Source organism: Pan paniscus, chromosome 16, assembly GCF_029289425.2.
Source record: "Pan paniscus chromosome 16, NHGRI_mPanPan1-v2.0_pri, whole genome shotgun sequence".
NCBI classification, from domain to species: Eukaryota; Metazoa; Chordata; class Mammalia; order Primates; family Hominidae; genus Pan; species Pan paniscus.
The window spans coordinates 82,616,540-82,637,268 of NC_073265.2; the positions used below are offsets into that span (position 1 = coordinate 82,616,540).

General features: G+C 49.1%; 1 protein-coding gene and 1 long non-coding RNA gene across 5 annotated transcripts in view; one reads left to right on the plus strand and one right to left on the minus strand.

Moving 5' to 3' along the window:
- The window catches only part of RGMA (repulsive guidance molecule BMP co-receptor a), a 45,747-nt gene extending 26,382 nt beyond the window's left edge, over positions 1-19,365 (minus strand). The window contains exons 1-2 of one of the 3 annotated variants that reach the window (XM_034939469.3): positions 19,111-19,365; positions 3,118-3,233 (exon numbers count right to left, since the gene is read on the minus strand). In XM_034939469.3, coding sequence (XP_034795360.3) covers positions 3,118-3,233; positions 19,111-19,124 — 130 coding nt within the window. In that variant the 5' untranslated portion in view covers positions 19,125-19,365. Of the gene's footprint in view, positions 1-3,117; positions 3,452-18,472; positions 18,706-19,110 lie in introns of those variants that run through there. The other 2 variants (XM_034939468.3, XM_063597155.1) reach the window with 2 other exon arrangements.
- LOC117976107 (uncharacterized) overlaps positions 19,339-20,729 on the plus strand; it is an 82,481-nt gene continuing 81,090 nt past the window's right edge. Inside the window, exon 1 of one of the 2 annotated variants that reach the window (XR_010110081.1) lies at positions 19,339-19,469. This is a non-coding gene — a long non-coding RNA (uncharacterized LOC117976107). Of the gene's footprint in view, positions 19,470-19,603; positions 19,682-20,729 lie in introns of those variants that run through there. The other variant, XR_008621035.2, reaches the window with a different exon arrangement.

Genomic DNA, 20,729 nt, shown 5'->3' on the forward strand with positions numbered 1-20,729 from the left:
GAAGTACAGGACCTACACAGAGTGAACAGGAAGCCTGGTGACATGTCCGAAACACATGCCTGGATGGATTTCTCTTGGAACTCTTTCGAAAAAGTCACAATGGCTTCAAAGTTTAAAAAGCCATCTATTGGCTGTGATTTGAGTAGGATGCCATTTGTGGAATGCTCTTTTAAGAGTCCTTTCTGGCCTCCCTTCCTAGGTAGACGTGGACACTGTCTGCCTGTGCTGTCCCCAAAGAATCATCTGAACAGACACCCTTCCAGCCCGCTTGACAGTGCAGGGGCCCTTTCTCATCACCAGGCTGTGGTCTGCCTGAGGGGCTGGGTTAGAAGGCTCCAAAAGTTGTCACTGAGTCAGGAACCCAGTAGGCTGGCCATCCACATGGAGTAAGTAAATGCAAACACTCGAAACACACAAACGCTCTCAGTGTAGCTGAGGTGAAGGCATCTTTCTCCACATAACTATGTTCGATTTAATTTGCACTCCTATAGGCTTACTCCTGGCAGCCATTCAAGCTGACTAGCACAGAACAAACCGAGGCTTTCACGCAGTTGCTCGGCCAGTTTCCACCTGTCTTCAACGGGAGAGGCCAAGGCACACAGGGGCCCCCAGTGTGTCTGGGTGCCTTCCACTTGCTGGGGCTTTATTTCTCGATCTCCCGCCTTGCTCTCCATCAGACCTGCAAGTTTTCTAACTTCATTCCTAAGTGGCCCCTCTCCTGGTCAATGTGTCAAAGAATGGGACAGTCTCTCTCTGTTGTGGAAATTTCCCATTTCATCCCTTACTTAAGAAACTGTCTTCTGACCCACATTTCTAGAGCACACAAGTTTTGGAGCCCCCAGTATATTTAGTTTTGGGATACTGGAAGCTCAGTTTTCAGTAAGGTGGGCAATTTTGACTAAACGCAGCTGTCAAGCCCTCAAATGAGAAGAAACATTAGCCAGCTGGCATGACAGGAGAGCAGCTATCAGTTCTATCGGCCAGGTTTGAGTTACCGGCCTTGACGCCAAAAAGAAATGGGTTTCTTGGAAACAAAAGTGATGGAATTTGGGCTGTGACTTATATAACCTACCAGTGTTCCTCAGCCTATGGCGGGATGCTTTAAAATAAAATTTTCAGGATGGAGAAATAAATCGAGAAACAACAAAACCACCACCACTCAGGCCATGCAGCCTCCTACCTCTGGGAACTTCTGCCAGGCCTTCCTTTCCTCTCCAGCCCCAAAAGGTAACAAGTGCTGCAGCTTTAAGAGCGGGAAGGTGTTGTTTTAAGGGCCTCTAAGCCCCTCTTCTCAATTTCAGCTTTGAGCTGAGATCACATCCCCCACGGCAGCCAAGGGACAAAAGCCATTTATCAACCCATCTGATAAAACTTCCAGTGGGCTTGATCTTTATCTAGACCAAACCAAGAACACAAATTGCAAACTCCTGCTTTTCCAAAACGTTGACTTCTTCTTAAATAGGGTGATTTTTATTTTAATTTTGAATTCTTGGGAGGAAACCAAATTGGGCTGTTCAACCAGACTCTTAAGTAGGTGGAGAAACTGCCTTTTAAATACACTGGGGGTGAGGAGAGGGCACCCTGCTGTTTGATCCCCTGCGGAGGTTTTGATATTCCAAGCTGAGTACTTTTTGGGGCTACCAAGATCCCTCACCCGACATCTTGTCCTTGGCCAGGCCTCCCTATGGAACCTAGGTCTGGAGAGCAGGTTGCGGCTCTCTGCGACCCTTCTGGGGTGCGCAGTGGTTGAGTAAGCCGGACGCACAAGTCTGAGCTGGCGCTGGGGGCCAGGAGCAGGGCTGGGACTAGGGGGTAAACTGATCCCTCGCGCTCCCTACTGTTCACTGTCTGCGTGGTCCGCCCATTGGGAGCCCCAACTCGCAGCCAGGCCGAGCCAGACCTGCCCAGTTTTGCCAGTTCCTTGAAACCCAGTTGGCTGAAGAGCAAATCAAAATAACCCAATCCGAGTCTAAACTCAAGTCCTTTCTTGCAAAGCTCAGTAGTGCGCGGGGGCTGCGGCTCTACGCCAGGCTGTGGTGCGAAATAAGATGACATTTTTTCAAAAAGACACCTCTGAACCCCGCAAACACAATGGAAACGGCTGGGAGATCCCGCCTTGCGCCGGGGGGGCCATTTGGCCCGTGACATTGTGTTTATTTGTATTTTTAGCAAGAAAAAAAAAATGGGTATAAAGGGCTTAACTGGCGTTTTCTGGCTGTGAGCAGCATATGGCAAAAATGAAATAAAGTTTTATGAAACATCATAAAGAAAACAAGCCGGGGATTTAAGTTGCATGCCTCCCCCCTCCCCCCGAAAGGGAAAAAAAAAGTAAAGAAACTGGAGCGTTTGGGAAGGAACAAATGCTTCTCTGTGGAGTTGGTCTCCCTTCCCCCAACAAAAACAAGAGGTCCGGGCTCGGAGGAATTTGAAAGCAGCGATCTGCCAAAAACATTGTGAAAAACTATGGGGGATTCATTGGAAACAGATGGGCTTTTTCAGCTTTAATTCTGAAATTCTCTCCCTTTCTGACACAATAAAAACAAACAGGGGGCGACGCAGAAAGTTATCAAACAGGAACACCAGCTCATTTGAGCCGAGTCCGTGGGTGTCCCCGCGTGGCCAAATGAGTGGAAACAAGACGAGGTCTCCGGGGAGGGGGCTGTCGGGAACTCGGCTGGGACCTCAGGGGCGCCCCTGGCTCCACCCCTGGGCACCCGGCAGGTTTGCAAACTGCTGGGCGAGGAGCTGAAGAAAGTGTCCCCAGCACCGAGGGCGTGCCTCCCCTTCTCCCCCTCTTCCCGAGCCCCTAGGAGGCACGTTCCCAGCCACCCCCTTTCTCGGAAAAAGGGAAGGGAGTGAGGCACCCCCGGCCCCTGCGCCCTCCCCACACGGCTCCTTCTCACGGCAACTCGGGCAGGGTGCCCCTCTCCGGGTCCCCAAGGGCAGGCATCGCACCCACGACGGGGTGCGGGAGAAACAAAAGACCCGTGGAAATAGGAGGCGGGGTCCGGAGGAGGTCCGGAGAACTTGAGCCCGGACTCACTCGCGCACATCTGGCCCAGCATTGAGGGGCGGCCCAGGGACCCGGCCCCGCGCGCCCGGCCGGCAGTGCCTTACCTGCGGGGAAGCTGCAGAGAAGGAAGGCGAGGGTCGGCCAGAATCCCAGGGCTGAACGTCCTGCCCCTCTCCCCATACCCATCCATCCAGCTCGGCCTGTTACCACTAGCCTCTCCCTGGAAGAAGAGTTCAGAGAAAAAGGAGAAGAAAATAAATCACGCTGCGAAGAAAGGGCAGCCTCGCTCCGCCGGCGGGAGCAGCGAGCCGGGAGGCTCGGTCCACCTCGGCCGCGGGCGCCCGGCGCGCTCCCCTTCCCGCGCCGCCCCCCGCGCGCCCCTCCCTCGCCATCCATCACTCGGTTCTCCGCCAATGTCGACGCGGCCCCGCGCCCCAGCCGCCTGCGCCCCGCCCCGTCGCGCTCGGGTTTCAGCGAGGCCGGCGAGGTAGCCGGAGGCGGCCGGGCGGGGACCCAGGCTGCCCGGCTGCAGCGCTCGCCGTGAGGACCTCGGAAAACCACGGTCCTAGATCAGAGGGCGCGCCACGCTTCCCGACCCTCGCGCCATCTCCAGCCCGCGGCTGTCCTTGCAAAACAGGCCCAGCACCCTTGGGAGGCCGCAGGGCATAAGGCGGGGCAGGACGCCCCCTTAACCCCCTCCACAAATATCCGATCCAAGTAGAAAAACTGTCCTTGGAGGCAAATCCCAGCCCTACTTTCCAACCAGACTGCCGACCCCAAGCTTCCACCGACGCCCCCTGGCTCATCAGTCGCACTCAGACGCGACACCGGTGCAGGAGGCTGAAAAACCCACTTCCGAGTTGTCTAGGTCTGGGCAGGATGGCTCTCTGCATCTCAGCTAGTAACGCACCTCGAGGTTCCCGCCCGTCGTGGCCCCGGGCCACCCATCCTGACTGGGTTTGGCCTGCCTCCAGCACCCCCTTCAAGCACCTCGCTGCTTCCTGAAGACTTGCCCCGGCTGCGCCCCCGTGCTGAGGGCCTGCGGGCCTAACCTTGCCACCTTGGCACAGCTGCCACTCCAGAGATATGGCTATGCCGGTCCGCGTGGCGCGCAGGGCCGGATGGTTTGGCGCTCTCTGCGAGGCCCGCAAGGCTGCACTTGGGAGGGCTTCAGTATGGTGACCTTTCCTAACTCTGTCGCTTATTTTTCTGGGAAAAAAACATCTCCTTCCCAAGGTTCCCTGGGCCCTGCAGTTCTGCTGCCGTTGTGATATTTAAGGGACTGGTAACTTCCCCTGAGAGACATCTTTTGGATGAAACACAAATAGTCCTGAGCAAGTGTTTTAGTCAAACCAATTCCTCCCGCCACCCTCCTCACCTCACTCCCAAGCCTGCCCATCTGGTTCTTTGGGGGAAAAACACCTCTGGGTTTTTATCCAATTTAGAGGTTTCTCTTAAGCACTATCACAGTCCTTACCTGCTGCAAAGGCCACACGGGCTGCAAGGCTGCAGGGCTGCAGCTGCATTTGGGGTTCTGGCTGCCAGGTCGGGAGTGTGGAGAGGAGCAAGTTTGAAGGGAGGGGAGAAGGCCCTATGTCTGTGAAGACACAACCCCAGCAGCAAGACTTATGAATCTGGCTTCCACAAAACAGGTACACAAGGGGACCATAGCTCAGCCAGCTGTGCAACAGGGCAACACGAAGCTGCTCTTTCCTTAGGTGGAAATGCCAGACACAACTCTTCTTTACGTGGGGGTGCCACTGTGTTTCCCTGAAATATTGAGGTCTCAGATCAACAAGCTCTAAATATTTCTCCCCCAAACCAGGGTTCATTTCAGGACGGGTCTGCAAAATGCTACGGTTTTCCCAGTGAAAGCCCACCATCGAAAATGCTCTTCCTTTCAAGCTTGGCCAGTCCTGGGGCCCGACCCAACAATTTATTCTGCAGCATCACCGAACAGCAGCCCATTCCAGCGGCCACCGGGGCACGCTAAGCAGGCACTGTGCCAGGCTGCACAGAGGTGACCAAGTGGCCTTTCCACTAATTAACACCATTTGCTAGAGTCTGCCTTTCACGAGCTAGTTCTAGAGTCTCTCGCTAATGAGAAGGGATCACTGGCATTCCAAGTCACCTGGACAGTAATTAACCACCGTCACTGCTGCAGCATGTCCAGGTCAGAGACCAGGGCTCAGGATCCAGAGGAGGCCATGCAGCCTGCAGAAGCCCAGAAATCACGCTCTTCTGGGGCTGCCCTTGCCCAAGAGTGGACTTTTCACAGCAGGACTTTTTTTTTTTTTTCAATGAGAACAGAAAAAAGAAATCTTCAACTATGTTACAATTTAAAAGCAGGAAAAAAAAAAGGAGTTTCTCCCTCTCACGTCAGGAAATGTCATCCAATATTCTTAAAGAAAGGATAACTAAATAAAATACATGTGCAGCATATTCTGCAATTCCATTACATACAGTCGTTTTTTTTTCCAAAGCTATTTTAAGTATTGTTAATATAAAGCAGTTGCACAAAAAGCAAAGGTGCTTTGACAAACAGGTGTGTGCATTTATTCCTTTTTAGGAACAATATCTAAAAAAAAACCGTCGTCCACACTCCCCCAAAAAAGACAAAGATTCATACAGACACATCGGGATATATGTACAACATAATAAACTCCATCCTAAAGAAGCAACTGAGATAACCCCCAGGGGATACAGAATCAGAATTGTGAAAATCACAGTGAAGTTTGCTTGCTGTAAAGCCTGAGAATTTTTTTTTTTTTCAGTTGGTTCTTCTGGCAGCAGGACTTTTAACCTCTACATTTCAGTTTCTTCATCTGTAAGGATCAGGCTGATAATATTGTCACTCCAAGACTACAACTGAATAGAACGTGGAAGAGGCCCCGGCCCATGGGAGTTCCAGTGTCCCTGCGGGGAGACGGGTACTGGCTGCCTTTTTAGGAGGAGACCCCAGTCTTGCGACATGAGCAAATCATTTGGGAAAGGGACACAAAGGGCTTTTTTTTCCCCCCCTCTCTTGAGGAGAAATGTCTGAGGCTGAATTTGGACATCTTCAAAGTGGGGACTTGGCCATCACACAGTTTAGACTATCATGAGAAATCTAGCCCCAGCTAGAGCAGTATGGGGTTGCGTTGGCCTTGAGGAATCTAGCTATACTGGCTAAACCAACCAACTCTTAAACAGCTCCCCAACTCTCTGCAGGAATAAAAAATTCCTAAAACGTTAGATTTGAGAACTCAGCACTCCGTTCGCCATAGAAACTCATTTAACTCAAAAGTGTAGTTGACTTCAAACAAACAGTCCCATAGAGTCTAACCAAGTATGTGGTGTCCCCTAGGCTACAGCTTAGACCTGGGGATAGACACTCTCATGCATGACTCTTGCCCCTTTTCTTCAGCACTGGCTGTGGAGGCCTCAATCCTGAGCATCCCCCTCCACCTTCTCTCCCTTTCCACTCTGGGGGTAGCTATTTGATGGGGGAAAGGGGTCAAGGGGCTTCTGAAAGGAAGGGTTCTGCATAGGGCTGAAGTCTTCTCAGGGGCAGTGATAGTCAGGGGTTCCAACTTTGCCTGCTTCTAGGTATGAACAGAGTGTTCTCAAATCTAGGGCCTGAGTCATCAGTCAACAAATATATATTCAGGACCTGCTGCAGGCTAGACCTTGGGGGATAAAGAAATAAGACAGTCCCTATTTCTGAATTGCTGGTAGAAACAGATAACAGAGAAAAATGAGTGCTAAAGGAGAGGTGAGGAGTGAATGACCTTTACCAAAAAAGGTGGTGTCTTTCAAAATAATGGCTAATATTTTGACATATTTTTACATTGTGTCAGATGCCAGCTAAGTACTTTACATTTCTAGAAACTTTCAGCTAAGGAAGATTCTATTACCATCCTCATTTTGCAGATGAAGAAACTGAGGCTGGGAACGCTTAAGTACGCACCCAATAAATGGCTAATAAATGCCAAGCCAAGCTGGCCGAACTCCATGCTTGGCGTACTGTGTGTGCCATTCATTCCAATGGTGGTGAGCAAGTCCGCACCGGGCTTAAAGTCAAGGCGAGACAGATTACTTAACAATCACTTTCAATAAAGCATAACACAGACTCTGACAGGGGAGACACAGAACACAGGCGCCAGGGGGCTCCAGCCCAGCTTGGGGTGCAGGGAGGGGAAAGAAGCTTTCCCAGTGTAGGAGTATGCCAGGGGAAGTTGACGGGCAAGGGAGGGGATGGCAGGGAGAAAACTCCAGGCAGAAGGAACACCCAGCATGCCAGGAACAAAGTGTGCTTTACCTGAGGATCTGCAAAGGCTGAAGTGTGGCTGTAGAAGGAAGAGGTGAAGCTGGAGAAACAGAGCAAAGAGCTTGGGGGAGCCTGTGAAGCACCTGGGAGCCCAACCCAAAGCCTCAAGAAGGGGAGGGATTTATTCTTTTGGGAGACCACTGTGGGAGATGTAAGAAGATTAGAGTTGCCCAGGCCCTTCTCCAAAGCAGCTAAATCTGAATCTCTGTGGGGTAGAGCCTGGGCATCAGCATTTTTAAGGAGCTCCCCTAGGTGACTCATGTCTAGGGGAATAGCTGGGTTTGTAAATTCTATCAATCTCGGGCCCATGCCCTCCTTGCTGCTGGCAGGTGCACAGAAGACCCAGGTCTGTCAGTTTCTGCCCCTTGGGATTAAAGTCAAGCCAAGACAGATAACCTAACAATTACTTTCAATAAAATGGTGATTGCAAGTGACTCAAGCTGGACCAATCAGAATCTTTCTTGAGATTGTTGCTACAGAAGCTTCAGTTCTGGTCCGATTCCAACATAGGATCGGTTTAGGGCAGCAATCTTGTGCGAGGGTGAGTGTTTATGAGTGTTAGTAGTTGAGGCAGCATTTGAGGACGTGACATAGTGTGTGTGTGTGACAGCTGCCCTGTCGCCCAGGAGGCTGGAGCGCAATGGTGCGACCTCGGCTCACTGCAACCTCCGCCTCCTGGGTTCAAGCAATTCTTGTGTCTCAGCCTCCTGAGCTGCTGGGATTACAGGCACATGCCACCACACCCGGCTAATTTTTGTACTTTCAGTAGAGACAGGGTTTCACCATGTTAGCCAGGCTGGTCTCAAACTCCTGGGCTCAAGTGATCTGCCTGTCTCTGCCGCACAAAGTGCCGGGATTATAGGTATGAGCCGCTGCGCCCAGCTGACATCTTGTTTTTACTTAAGTTGTATTTTATCAGGTGAGCTTTTTGGGGAGTGATGAAGACTTTATTTAGGCTAAGCCTCCCCAAGCCACTCTTCAGCATATGACTCTCCCGCAGCTCTTCCTGAGCTCCTGTGAGCTACCCTAGTACCTCTTCCAGCTATGGAAGCTGAGAAAAATTCCTTATTTTGCTGAAACTAGCTTGATCTAGATTTCTCTAACAGATCCCTGTCTAATATGGAGGAAACGACCCAACACTGGTTCCAGGTATTTTTGCCAACCTCGCAAGCGTAGGGATATGTTACCAATGGCTCTTAATCCACCATTCACTTACTGACCAAGAATTTGACAACATTTCTTGAGTAACCACCCATTCCCCCATGTCCTGAAAAATGTTTGTCCAGGCCATGTCTTGAGGAACTGAGTTGCTTCAATTTACAACTCAGAGTGTGAGAACGGATCCTTATTTTTAATTTATCCCTCAAATTCCTCTTTCAGACTTTAAGGGCCATCCTGGGGTCTGGTCATCTCAGATTTGATGAATCAGTACTTGTTTTCTCTCTCCATAACCTTCAAGGTTTTATAGACTTTGATCATATCGCCTTTCTGGCTTCATCTTTCCACACTAAAACCCTTAAGGTACAAAGCAGCCCGGCCTCTTGCGAAGAACTTCAGGTGATGACATTGCTCACCTTATGCAGTTCTGAGAGATTTTTCTCAAGGGGAAGAGAATACAACTGCCAGGTTTGGGTAGAGCCCAGGTAGAATACTGTTTTTCGCTTGTTTTCCAGTATCGTTTCTGACAGTATTTTAGCATTTTCTGAACACTTGGTCCTGAGTGGCCTGTAGCAAACAAACATTTTGCAAAGACCCCAAGGATCCTCCTTCGTGGCTATAAACAGACTGGACAAAGTCCATTTTCCTGTAATTTGGATTATGTTCTCATAAATGCATTAACAGACTTGCGCCTGCAAAAGCTTAATATGCATGTTCTTGCTAACTCCTAAGCTCATCCTGCAGTTAATCACCATTTGTTTGCCATCTCTGCATAGTCTTCATTTCATCCCAAAGCCTGGAACCATCTGAGCTTTCTCTTCTTCAGATAATCCATGTAAATTTAAACTAAGTCTGGATGCACCCACGTTCCTGGGGGATCCTCACTGTTAATAATTCTTCATCCAGAAAAGTACCTGTTTATCCTATTTTTTATTTCTTGTCTCTAAGGATAATTCTGATCCACGGCAATTTCCCCGCACATGCTGGAGAGACTTACTATTGTAAATGACCTTTGGGATGGAACTTTGTCAGAAGGAATTTTGAAAGTCTAAACAGAATTCATCCTGGGTTTCTCCCTCGTCTCCAGGCCTGTTTCTGACTCCTTAAAGAATGCTAATAGATTGGTTGGGTTTCATGTTCTTTTTAGAAAACACATTGTGCTTCGTTCAGCTAGTTAAGACTTTATAAAGTGTGCTTCATAATAATACTTTTTTAGTATATATTCTGCAAAAGTGGCTATTTAAAATGACCCTTCTGACCAGGTGCAGTGGCTCACACCTGTAATCCCGGCACTTTGGGAGGCCGAGGCGGGCGGATTACCTGAGGTCAGGAGTTTGAGACCAGCCTGGCCAATGTGGTGAAACCCCATTTTTACTAAAAATACAATAATTAGCCAGGCATGGTGGTGGGCACCTGTAACCCCAGCTACTTCGGAGGCTGAGGCAAGAGAATCACTTGAACCCAGGAGGCGGAGGTTGCAGTGAGCAGAGGTCCTGCCACTGCACTCCAGCATGGGCAACAGAGAGACTCTGTCTCAAAAAAAAAAGGACCCTTCTCAGGTAGGGTGGACTCCCCTTGTGGGCGGGAGGTACAGGGTGCATGCCTGTGGACACAGATGCCACATGAAAGGACAGTTGTACATTTTGGCTACGAGGATGTTGCTGCCATCTTCATTATCTGAGGCTTCCTTTCTCTCCGTGTAAAGAATATCACCTGAGCTTTGATGCTCCTTCCCTCACCACCAGAGACTCTTATTCTTGGTAATTAAGACATAATTACCAAGAAGAAAAAACTACCAAAAATTTAAAAATTTTACCAAAATTAAAAGTTTTCATTTAAAAATTAAACTAAAATTTTTAATTAAAAAATTACCAAATATTGCCAAGTATTGGATTTTATTCCAAAATTTTAATGGGTTTTTAATTTTAATTTTATTTTTTTGAGACAAAGTCTTGCTCTGTCACCCAGGCTGGAGTAGCGTGGCACAATCATGGCTCACTGCTGCCTCAACCTCCTGGGTTCAAGCGATCCTTCCTCCTCAGCCTCCCGAGTAGCTGGGACCAAGGTGCACACGCCACCACGCCTGGGTCATTCTTTGGTATTTTTTGTGGAAATGGGGTTTTTGGCACATTCACCCAAACTTACACTGCAGAAGGTAAGTAACCTGCTTGAGGTCACCCAGCAGGCTTGGTGACAGAGTGAGGTTTGGGCAGCTCTGGGTGACTCCCAGCTGCCAGGCCACCTCTGATGAGATCACAGCTGCTCCCCAGGCATGGGGCTTTTCGTTTTCTCTCTGCCTCTACTAACCCTACTCCATCCTCTTGCTCTGAACAGAAGCAAGGACTCCCTCTGTGCTCCCTTTGACCTCTGCTGCCCCAGGCTCAGTTCAGGCTGGGCTGGGCTGGGGCCTTCCTGCTGGTTGGCCAGCAGTTTCCATGGCCACCCTTCCGTGGTATTTGGATGTATGACCCTCTTTCCTTCTTTCACACCTGTCCTTCTCGACTTCCCATATTCTCAGTAACCTCTTGGAGCAGCCGTGTTTCTTTTCTCCCTACTTCTCCCATTTCTTTTTACTGGGACTATAAACTGGGGTATAACTACACTTTCTTAATGAAAGTCTCCCCCGACCACCGCTTTCTTCTTAAAACTCTTGTCTGAGACTTCCTATCACACCTACTATCTGGTCTCCAAGTTTGCAAATTCTTCTGCCTGCAAAACCCAGTACAAAAGCAATAGTATTTATGAATTGCTTAATTGTCAGTGTTGAGATGGAAAGCTTCAAGACACTGCCACTGAATATGGGGAAAGACAGAGACCTGGGATTTGGGGTGGTCCTAACTCCAGCTGTGTGGCACCACGCCCTGTCCTATCTTCAGCCCCTCAGCTTCTCAATCTGCAGAATCACAGCCTGGCTGCCCCAGGAGATCTCCAACCTCCAGAGTCCTGTTTCCAGGGATCCGGTGAATTGATACTGGCTCTGTAACTAACCAGCCTTGCCCACACCTGATTGTGGGGAGCCATTCTGAGGCCTCATCTGTAACACTTCTGCAGTCCCCAAGTTAAAATGTGGCCAAGCACGTAGGAAATGTCATTTGAAGAGTGACATCTTTTATGTTTTGATGTCACCATGAAATTCAGTAATAATCCCCAACAATACTATGGTATACCTGAAACCATACCTTAGAAACATTCAGCAACCGCCTGAGGTTTGAAAGCAGCTTTTGGGTATGCATACACAAGACACACCAGGTTCCCGTAAAAGAGAACAGACCACACAGCGCTTATGTCTCCCCATTCCGGTAAGTTCTTGGGAGAAGAACTGTCTTGGAACCATTTATCCACCAAATGGCAACTGTCTGAACCGACAGTGAGTCTGTCTCTCTCTCTCAACCAACAGAAGGCTGGAGTATTTGGATTAATGAATAATTTAGTGCCAAGCACAAATACCATAGACATTTAGCAATAAGAACAGATAACCAAGTTGTTCATCAAATTCAAAACTGTTTAGAATGGCTAAGCAAAGCTGAAATAGAGACAATCCCCAGCTGATGGGAGGTGGGGAAAAGTGCCAATCCAGAAAGAAGAACAAATGTGTCACCTTATGTGACATTCGCTTCCACCATTGTTTTTCTTTCTTAAATCTGTCAAGGCTAAGGGAATTTCTTCACTTTTATATTACAGAGGCAATATAGCATGCTGGGCTAAGAACATGCAGTCCGAACACAGACTCTCTAGAGCTCAGTTATTTCATCCGTAAGATAGGGATATATTTGCAGATGTATCAAAAGATTGTTGTGAGGATTAAATGAGTCAATACAATCATAACCCACTTAGAACAGATGCCTGGCATAGAGTAAGTCTTGATAAGTAGTTGCCAATATTCATTTTATATCATGGACAGGAACTATTGTTTGGACTACAATAGTGCCTACTATGTGCCAGATTCAGCTACAGCCTTTGTATGTACAGGATCTTGGGAGAGCTCTGCAGAGTTCTGCAAGGACTCACGGATAACCTTGACTTCTAGGTGGGTTTTAAGTTCATTTGCAGTTATACTTGAGGCCTGATGGGCACCTACTAGAAAAAACTCCCCCATGTAACCAGTGTCGTCATCTTAACTATGCCACGGGCACAGCCATTTCCATTTCACAAACGAGACAGACTCATTTCTAAGTCTTGTCTAAGGACCATAAATACAAGTAGCCGTGCAGAGGCTCAAACCCAGGTCTTGAGATGCCAAGTGCAGTGTTTTTCCCACCAAACTACAGCTACTTCTCATCTTCACACATGCTTTATTTATTTCTGTCAGTCCGATAATATGCCCCACATGTAGAATGACAGATCATGCATTAGAAAGGGGAATATGTTTAGAGATATACTGTTTTCCAGACATTAACAAAAAATATAAAAACGTTTTAAGAAGAGAAAAATTTCCGTGAACAATCTCCCCCATCCATCCTAGAGACCAAAGAAATTGAAATAATTAGATTATGGAATTGTTTGTCTTTCTTTTGGATGGTAAGTGACATTCTGTAGATCACGTATTCATAGAGTACTTAGCCTTCGAATGCGAGTTAAATAGATTTACTTAAACAACAGGAAGATATTTAGGTAAACCTATCTACAGTATCAGTTCATTGGAGTTCTTTCAGTCCACAAGCCACTCACAGCACATCTCAAGTTTTAAGCCAGATGGGCTTCAGCCTTTAGAGACTGGTCACTGACCCAGAAAGGGAGGGTCTGTGCGCCATCTTGGCTTGGGTTTGCCTTGCTCTTGTTGACTCCCGGCCGAGGCTCAGAGGGCCAGTATGTTCTCCACCAGGCCTGAAGTCAGGAGACCCTGCCAACAGCATCCATTTACTCATGAAGAAATCAGACACCTGGAGCTTAGGTATCTACTTGCTCAAAATGCTCCTTATCAGAGAAAAATAACAGCAATGTAAAACTCTCATAGCATGGAAGAAGGTGACATTTAGCTTTTTTTGTCATATGATCTTGGGATACCCAAAGACTCTACAAAACCAAAACCAAGTGTTTCAGGAAAGCAAGAGAAGCTTTTTTTTTTTTTTTGAGACAAGGTCTCACTCTATCATCCAGGCTGGAGTGTAATGGCATGATCATAGCTCACTGCAACCCCCGCTTCCAAGGTTCAAGCGATCTTCCCACCTCAGCCCCTCGAGTAGCTGGGACCACAGGTGCACACCACCATGCCCGGCTAATTTTTGTATTTTTTAGTAGAGACCGGGTTTCACCATGTTGGCCAGGCTGGTCCCGAACTCCTGAGATGAAGCAGTTAGCCAACCTCAGCCTCCCAAAGTGCTGGAATTATAAATGTGAGCCACCACGCCCAGCCAAGAGAAGCATTTTGAAATCAGTATTCTGAAATCTGAACGTCAGACTATTTTAGTTGCACTGACTGATATACAACAAAATAAATTAAACTCACAGGAGCCTCATGTTCAGAGGCAAAAATGACCTGCCCAAATTCAGCAGTGAAGGGTTATTAGCAGGGCTGGACCTGTGAGGGAATGCCATCATGAACTTCATAACGTCTACAGGTGAGCCCAGCCTCTAAGCTTTGCTTCTCTTTTTGCTTTGCTTCTCTTTTTGCTTTGCTTCCCTTGTATCAATAAACGGGAGCCCACCTGGGAAAATGCAATGGCACAAAAGAATCTATTTATTATTTATACTTTACCTCTTTCCATAAAGGATATTAAACTAAAATGTAAATGAAAGCACATTAGACACCAAAACTTCCAAACAAATGTTAATTATTATTTTCAAGGTACTAATTATTTTGAGGAAACCCTGTAACTTTTTACGATTCTATGAATGAAATGGGCATTTCTGTGTGCTCTGACAACCAGAAAAAAACCTGCGTGGAAGAAGAGAGAGTTCTGTGGCTATGTTCCTGTAAGGGGAATCTATTCTTCAGGCTGCCACTGTCAGAGCTGAAAATGCACACTGGCAACACATTTCTAAGTCACTGAGAGGACCCCAGCATTTGCCCAGGAGACGTTTTTGAGCAAGCCTCTTTTGGATGAGCATTTGAACAGGCAGAATGGTATTCCGGCAAGGGATTCATCAGCAAGGTCTTCTATTCTTACAAGCTTATAAGTGGGTCAGACTTTGATAGAGAGAACCAAACTTTGTGAAAGCACCTCAAGCGATCAGATGTCAAGGTTTTTTTGTTTTTTTGTTTTTTGTTTGAGATGGAGTCTGGCTGTGTTGCCCAGGCTGGAGTGCAGTGGTGTGATCTTGGTTCACGGCAACCTCCGCCTCCTGGGTTCAAGCGACTCTCCTCTCTCAGCCACCGGAGTAGCTGGGACTACAGTCATGTGCCGCCACACCCGGCCAGTTTTTACACTTTTAGTAGAGACGGCGTTTCACCATGTTGACCAGGCTGGTCTCGAATCCCTGACCTCAAGTGATCTGCCCGCCTTGGCCTCCCAAAGTGCTGGGATTACAGGAGTGAACCACCGTGCCTGGCTATCTCAGGGTTTTTGAATAGACAATCTGGAGAGGAGAGACACATCATGGTGCAGATCAGTTGAGAAAAGTATAAAAGTCTAATAGGGGAGTGAATCCTAAAGAAGAGTATGCACTGTGGCTGACAATACTAGTAATGTGAGGGATGTGTAGGGGCCTTCAGGGGTAGGTATATGTAGGTTGCATGCTTCCACCTAATCTTGTTTAAAGACATCAAGGAGAAAATTCTTCAAAATACCTACAAAGGATAAAAATGGGTCCCATCCGTCTTCAAGAAGAAATGTACACTAAGAATAAAATAATGTTATCAAAACTCTTACTGAGAAATTAGGCAGAATATCTCTGTTTCACAAGGACAGAAGAATGGAATATTACCAGGAAACAGAGCAAACTGTTCCTGTCAGCCAGGGTGAGCTGCTACAAAGACCCTGATCTTAGAGTCCATGAAGATGAAAAAATGAAATATAAGGAGAAGCCACAACAGACGGTAACTACTAAAATGTCCAGCCAAGACAGAAGTCAATGAATTTTGGGGCATTTTTACTCACACCTGCTGATCTCTGTTTTGGCTCACAGAGGACACAGAACCTATGGGAATTGGCCTCCTTTGACCAGATAGTTGACAGAGTCTTTAAACCTTCTGCCTAATTTTCAGGCTCTGGGAAATCCAGTATTTTGCTTTCTGAAAGTTCTTCATCTCGTAGCACTGCTTTAAACAAGCAATTGAAAAATGAGAAAAGTAAATCCAACCAGCAATTCTGTAGTCACTCTCTGCATAAACTGTTTGCTACACTTCCATTATTTACTGTAGTAATCTGGATATAATCATTTCGTAAGTTGGGTAGGTACATAGTACATTTTTACGTTAGTCAGTTACCAGTGACTTAAAACTTTTTATATGAGGTTATGAAAGACATTTGCATTTATTTTGTCAATTTCTGCCCTACTTTTAAAATTCCTTCTTCTTCCTGCCCTGAGAATTGTAAAGTTTCACACCTCACTAGGCATTCTTGCCTCCTGACCCCTGGGTTCTAACATGATATAGCACTTCTACTCACAGGACGGACCTGGCTAAGAAACTGGGTATCCTTTTAATAGAGTTCATTTGTTCATCTGTCACCAAGGAAACTGACTTCTGCCTGGCCTTGTATGCATACTTGGGTAAAGCAATCCTTAATTTTTTCCACTGCCCTATTCATTGCTCCTTTATAGCTCTGTTGCTAAGAGAAGAGAGGCTGAAACTGAGCAGTCATTTGCTCAAAATAAGAAAAAGAGGAGCCTGTCTTTTGGATAGGCTGGATACCAAACAGGTGGGGAAACCTGGAGCTTCCCTTCTTCAGGTTAAATTTATGTTAAGTTTGTGGAATGGCTACGTAATGGAAGCAAAGCCATTCCCTAAAAGAGCCACAGGAACACCACAGACACTTAAAAGTTAACTAAACTTACCTTTGGGATATTATAAGTCAAGTTCTAGAATAATTACCTGTAAGAAGTAGTGTCATTTCGTTTCACAGAACTAACAGATTCCAATTCGCCTGCGCTGCTTTCAGATAATCCTTGTATGTTTTTGCTCAATTGCACTTGGATACGTCCTGCCTCTTTCCCTGGACGGCAGGCTTCTTGATGGATCGGTGACCATCTTTCATGTCTATACTGCATGCTTCAAGGCAGGAACAAATTTTGCAACCATACTTGGTAAAAACAAGCGCTAGAACTTAATTCATTTGGTAGCAAGGTTGTAGGGGGAAAAACGCACTTTAGACTCACAGAACCCTGGCCATATCCCTTCTGCTTTCTGGCCATCAGTTTCTTCTGAGAAACTGAAAATACCAGCACCCGTTCCTGCCTGCTTCCTGGGAGCAGCAAGCATCCCTGGAAGAATGGCTGAAAAACTCCCTGTCCCAGTGTCAGGGATGCTCAGTCCCTATTTATTTCATTTTGCAACTGCTCATCTAAGAATTCTTGGGCTTGGCTTCTCACGGGGCTGCTGAAGAGCAAGGGATTGTATTAAAAAGGAGATTCTTGTGCCTTTATTCTCTATTATTACATACTCTGGGAAGCAGCAAGTTATTCCTTGGGGGAGGTTTGTAAAAAGAGAAAGCAGGCAGAGGTTTCTTAGCAAAAGTCAAAGGTGCCCTCCTTGAATGAGATGCCAAGCTATTCTAAGACCTCGTCTGTCACAAGTCTCATGATGACATAAATACCTACCAATGGAGACACAGTTTGAGACAGCATGAGGGGGCAGACCAGCCACCCACCATTTCATATGTCTATTGGAGAATGTAAGCAACTGTCTGACACCTGGGAGGGAAACAATGGAAGCAGGGAAAAAAGGAGACTAAGACCTCTTTCACTACCAGCACAGCCCAGAGAGTCTCAAGGGGGTACTACAGTAGACCACTACACTGCTCTACAAGGGGCCAGGGTGCCCTTCAGAACAGGGTGAGCCCAGCTCACTGCTAATATATTATCTGGCCTGGAAGGTGGCAGCAAAAACCAGCCACAGAGAACGTGGAGCCCGCCTGGATGTGTGGGTGCCCCACCCAGGGCCTTTGTCTGCAGAGCTTGCCATCCAGCCACGTCTGCCCCAGTTATTAATTGGAGATCATGTCCCTGTAAAGGGGGCTTGCTTGTCACTTGCTGTGGTAACAGCAAGAAACCCCTTCTTTGTATGTGCAAAAAAAAAAAAACAAAAAAAAAACAAAAAAACCCACAAAACCCAGTTTGGGTACACTATTCTGTTCCTGCACAGATGGGCAGGAGGCCCTCTCCCAGTTCTCCTCCTGTTGCCCTTCGGAGCACAGTTACTCTCTTTTCTAGGGGTCATGGCTCAAAATCCACCCAAGAAATCACCTGTTTGTGATGCACAGGAGAAGACAGAGGTTTGTGTATTGGTTTTCAAGATCTCTGCACCAGATACCTGCGGAAGGGGCATCTTCTTACAGCAGTTAACATTTTATATTACCTTTTTGCTGGAAGATTCTAAAACCAAACAGAGAAGGTGATGGAGCTCCTTTAGGTGACAGCATGCCACTCAACACGACCCGCAATTTCGTCCCCTGAGCTCAATGTGCTGAGCATGGGAGGTCGGCGTTCTCCCTGGTACCGTCGATACTCAGAGAGCTTCTGTAGCCTCCTTCCTGGAGGCGAGGGCTGGTTCCCGCCTCTCCACCTTGTGCGGGAGACTACTTTGGGAACACCCAACTTCGCAGCCTAAGAGGAATGCACAGCTCACCACTTCCGCTAGATGGCGCTACTTCCCCTACTCCGCCCGCGAGACACCCAATTTATAAAATAAATACAACCCAACACCTCCCAAAACCACACCACATAATAGCAGCTCACAGGCTCCCATTAGAAATCTCAATTTGGGAGAGCTGATTCTACCTCCGAGCAAGTCTAATACAATTACATTAATAAGACACAATCCCGAATTGCACCCGAGCGTCCCCCACACCCGCCCTCCCATTGAATACACCTGTCCCCCATGCCCGGGCTTGTACCCTGGGTTGAGCTGCGGCGCGGGCCGGCGCTGAATCGTCGCCGTGCCCACCCGTCCACTTAGGAACGCGGGGGCGGCTTGGCAATGGGCGTCCTCGGCCCTCAATCCAAGGTCCGCACCTTCCCGTACGCCGGCGCGCCGAGGCAAAGGGCCGCCGGGACGCGAGCCCACGCGGTGCACTGCGCCGACATCCCCGAGGGCAGGAGCTCGCCAGGCAGCTCCGCAGCCGGGCGTCGAGCGGAAGGCGGGGGCCCGGGCGGCGCGGGCCAATGGGGGTTCACGGCGGGACAGTCGGGTGGCCGGCTCCGTCCGGGGCTCCGCGAGCCGGGCTGAGGGAGGGAGCTCCCAGCCCGCACACGGTGTAAGGGACGTGTGCCGGGTCTGCCCAACCACGCGCGCTGGCGGCTGCCCGGGGGAGAGTATTTTAGGAAAAAAGAACAAACACCAAACCACAAAAACTTTCCCGCTGCCAACAGCTAAAGCGATCGAGGCGCAGCAAAGCTCCAAATGTGGGCAGGATGGGAGCAAGATGAGACGCGGGGCTAGGGAAGACCAAAGCAGCGCCGTGGCCCCGGCAAGTGTCGGCGGCGCCTCGGAGATGTCAGAGCCGGGTCCGCCCGGCTCCCGACCCGCGCTTACCTTGGCGGCTGCATGAGCCCCTGCGGCCCGCGGGGGGTGGCGCTGGCGGGGCTGCGGGAGAACAGGGGGTGTCGGGGCGCCGCTCGTCTGCCCCGGGGCAAGGTGGGAGGGGCTCCGCTGGCGCTGGTCCCCGCCGCCCCGGCCGGCTCAGCAGCGGCCCGGGGAGCGCCTCCTGCTCCCGGGCTGCATGCCTGCGAGCGCCTGGCGGAGCCGGCCCGGGAGCGAACGGCCAGTGCTTCCCCGGCCCAGCGGCTCGGGCGGCGCAGCCAGCGCTCGGGAGACAACTGCAGAGTGGGGCGGCCGGGACCAGCCCCCTCCCTCGCCCGGCCCCCGCCCGCCGCCGAGCGCGGCGTCGCGAGGTTCGTTTGCGCGCCGAGGGGAGGGGGCGGGCCGGGCGCGCGGGCCGCGGGCGGGGGGCGCGCGCGGGCGGGGCCGGCAGGGAGGGGCGGGGAGGAGCGGGGTGCGGGCTCGCGTTGCCCCGCCCCGCCGCGGCCCCACCCTCCCGCATCAGCACCGGCTGGGTGGGTGCGGAGTGCGCCAGCGGCCAAGTCAAGACTCCTTGAATGCTCAGGTTAGGGGGCGCGGGCGGCAAGTGCGGCGACTCCCCGGGGCGCCTCCAACTTTCCGAATCCCCCGCAGGGTTGCGGTGGAGCGCACAGTGTCCTTCAGTTAGGCGGTGGTCGAGGGGAGTTCCTCTGAGATTTCTGGAGAAGGCGGTGACATCCAAGACAAATGCTGTTGCGCTCTGCGGAGACGCACCTTTGTTCTATAGAGATTTTGTTGTTGTTTAAGAATCTTCCTGAAAAAACTAATACATATGTATTACATGCTAACACACGCATACATTCTTGCGTAGAATTGTACATAACTCAGGAGTGTCTAGAGTGAAAAGACCGTATCGCACTCCCTCCCACGGCCGCGGCTCCCCCGCGGTAACCTTCGGTCAGGGTGTGCTCCGCCGCGGTTCTTTCCAGTCTCTGCGCTTTTACATACACACGCACAGATTGCGAGTGGAATCTCCTGGGCTTTTCAAAAGAATGTTTTCAACATTAAGCGCATGCACACAGTGGCGAGAACACGGCCACGTCGGGAGCAGTAAATCCCCAGAGGCTCCGGGAGCCCAGGGAAGGACCCTTGCTGTGAAACAGCAAAGCGCCACCCAGTCGCCATGTGTGGATCTGAAACCCCAGCTGGAGCGTGAAGTCGGTCTGGTTACACAGCTCAGGCCCAAGTTAGCACTGCACGGTTAGAGAGATTTGCCAGTACATTCTAGACAGGGTTATGACCTTCCCCTTCTTACAGAACAAACTGTCTTGAATTTTGATATGATGGGAACTCTGGATTTGCAAAATGAAAAGGTATCGTCCGCATTAAAACACGATCGTTATTTATGCGTGTGGTCTTCAGAGATGTGGTTTTAACTCAATATTCTCCGTTTTATTTGTCAAGTGTATTTGTATAGCTGGGATATAAATAAAATTAAGTGGTTTAGCAGGAAGGGATTGGGGATGGGTTTCTAGAATTAGCTCTGACCTTCGGCAAGTCATCTAGCTCTGCTGGGCCTCAGTTTCCTCATCTATGAATAGTAGGGTGTGTGTGTGTGTGTGTGTGTGTGTGTG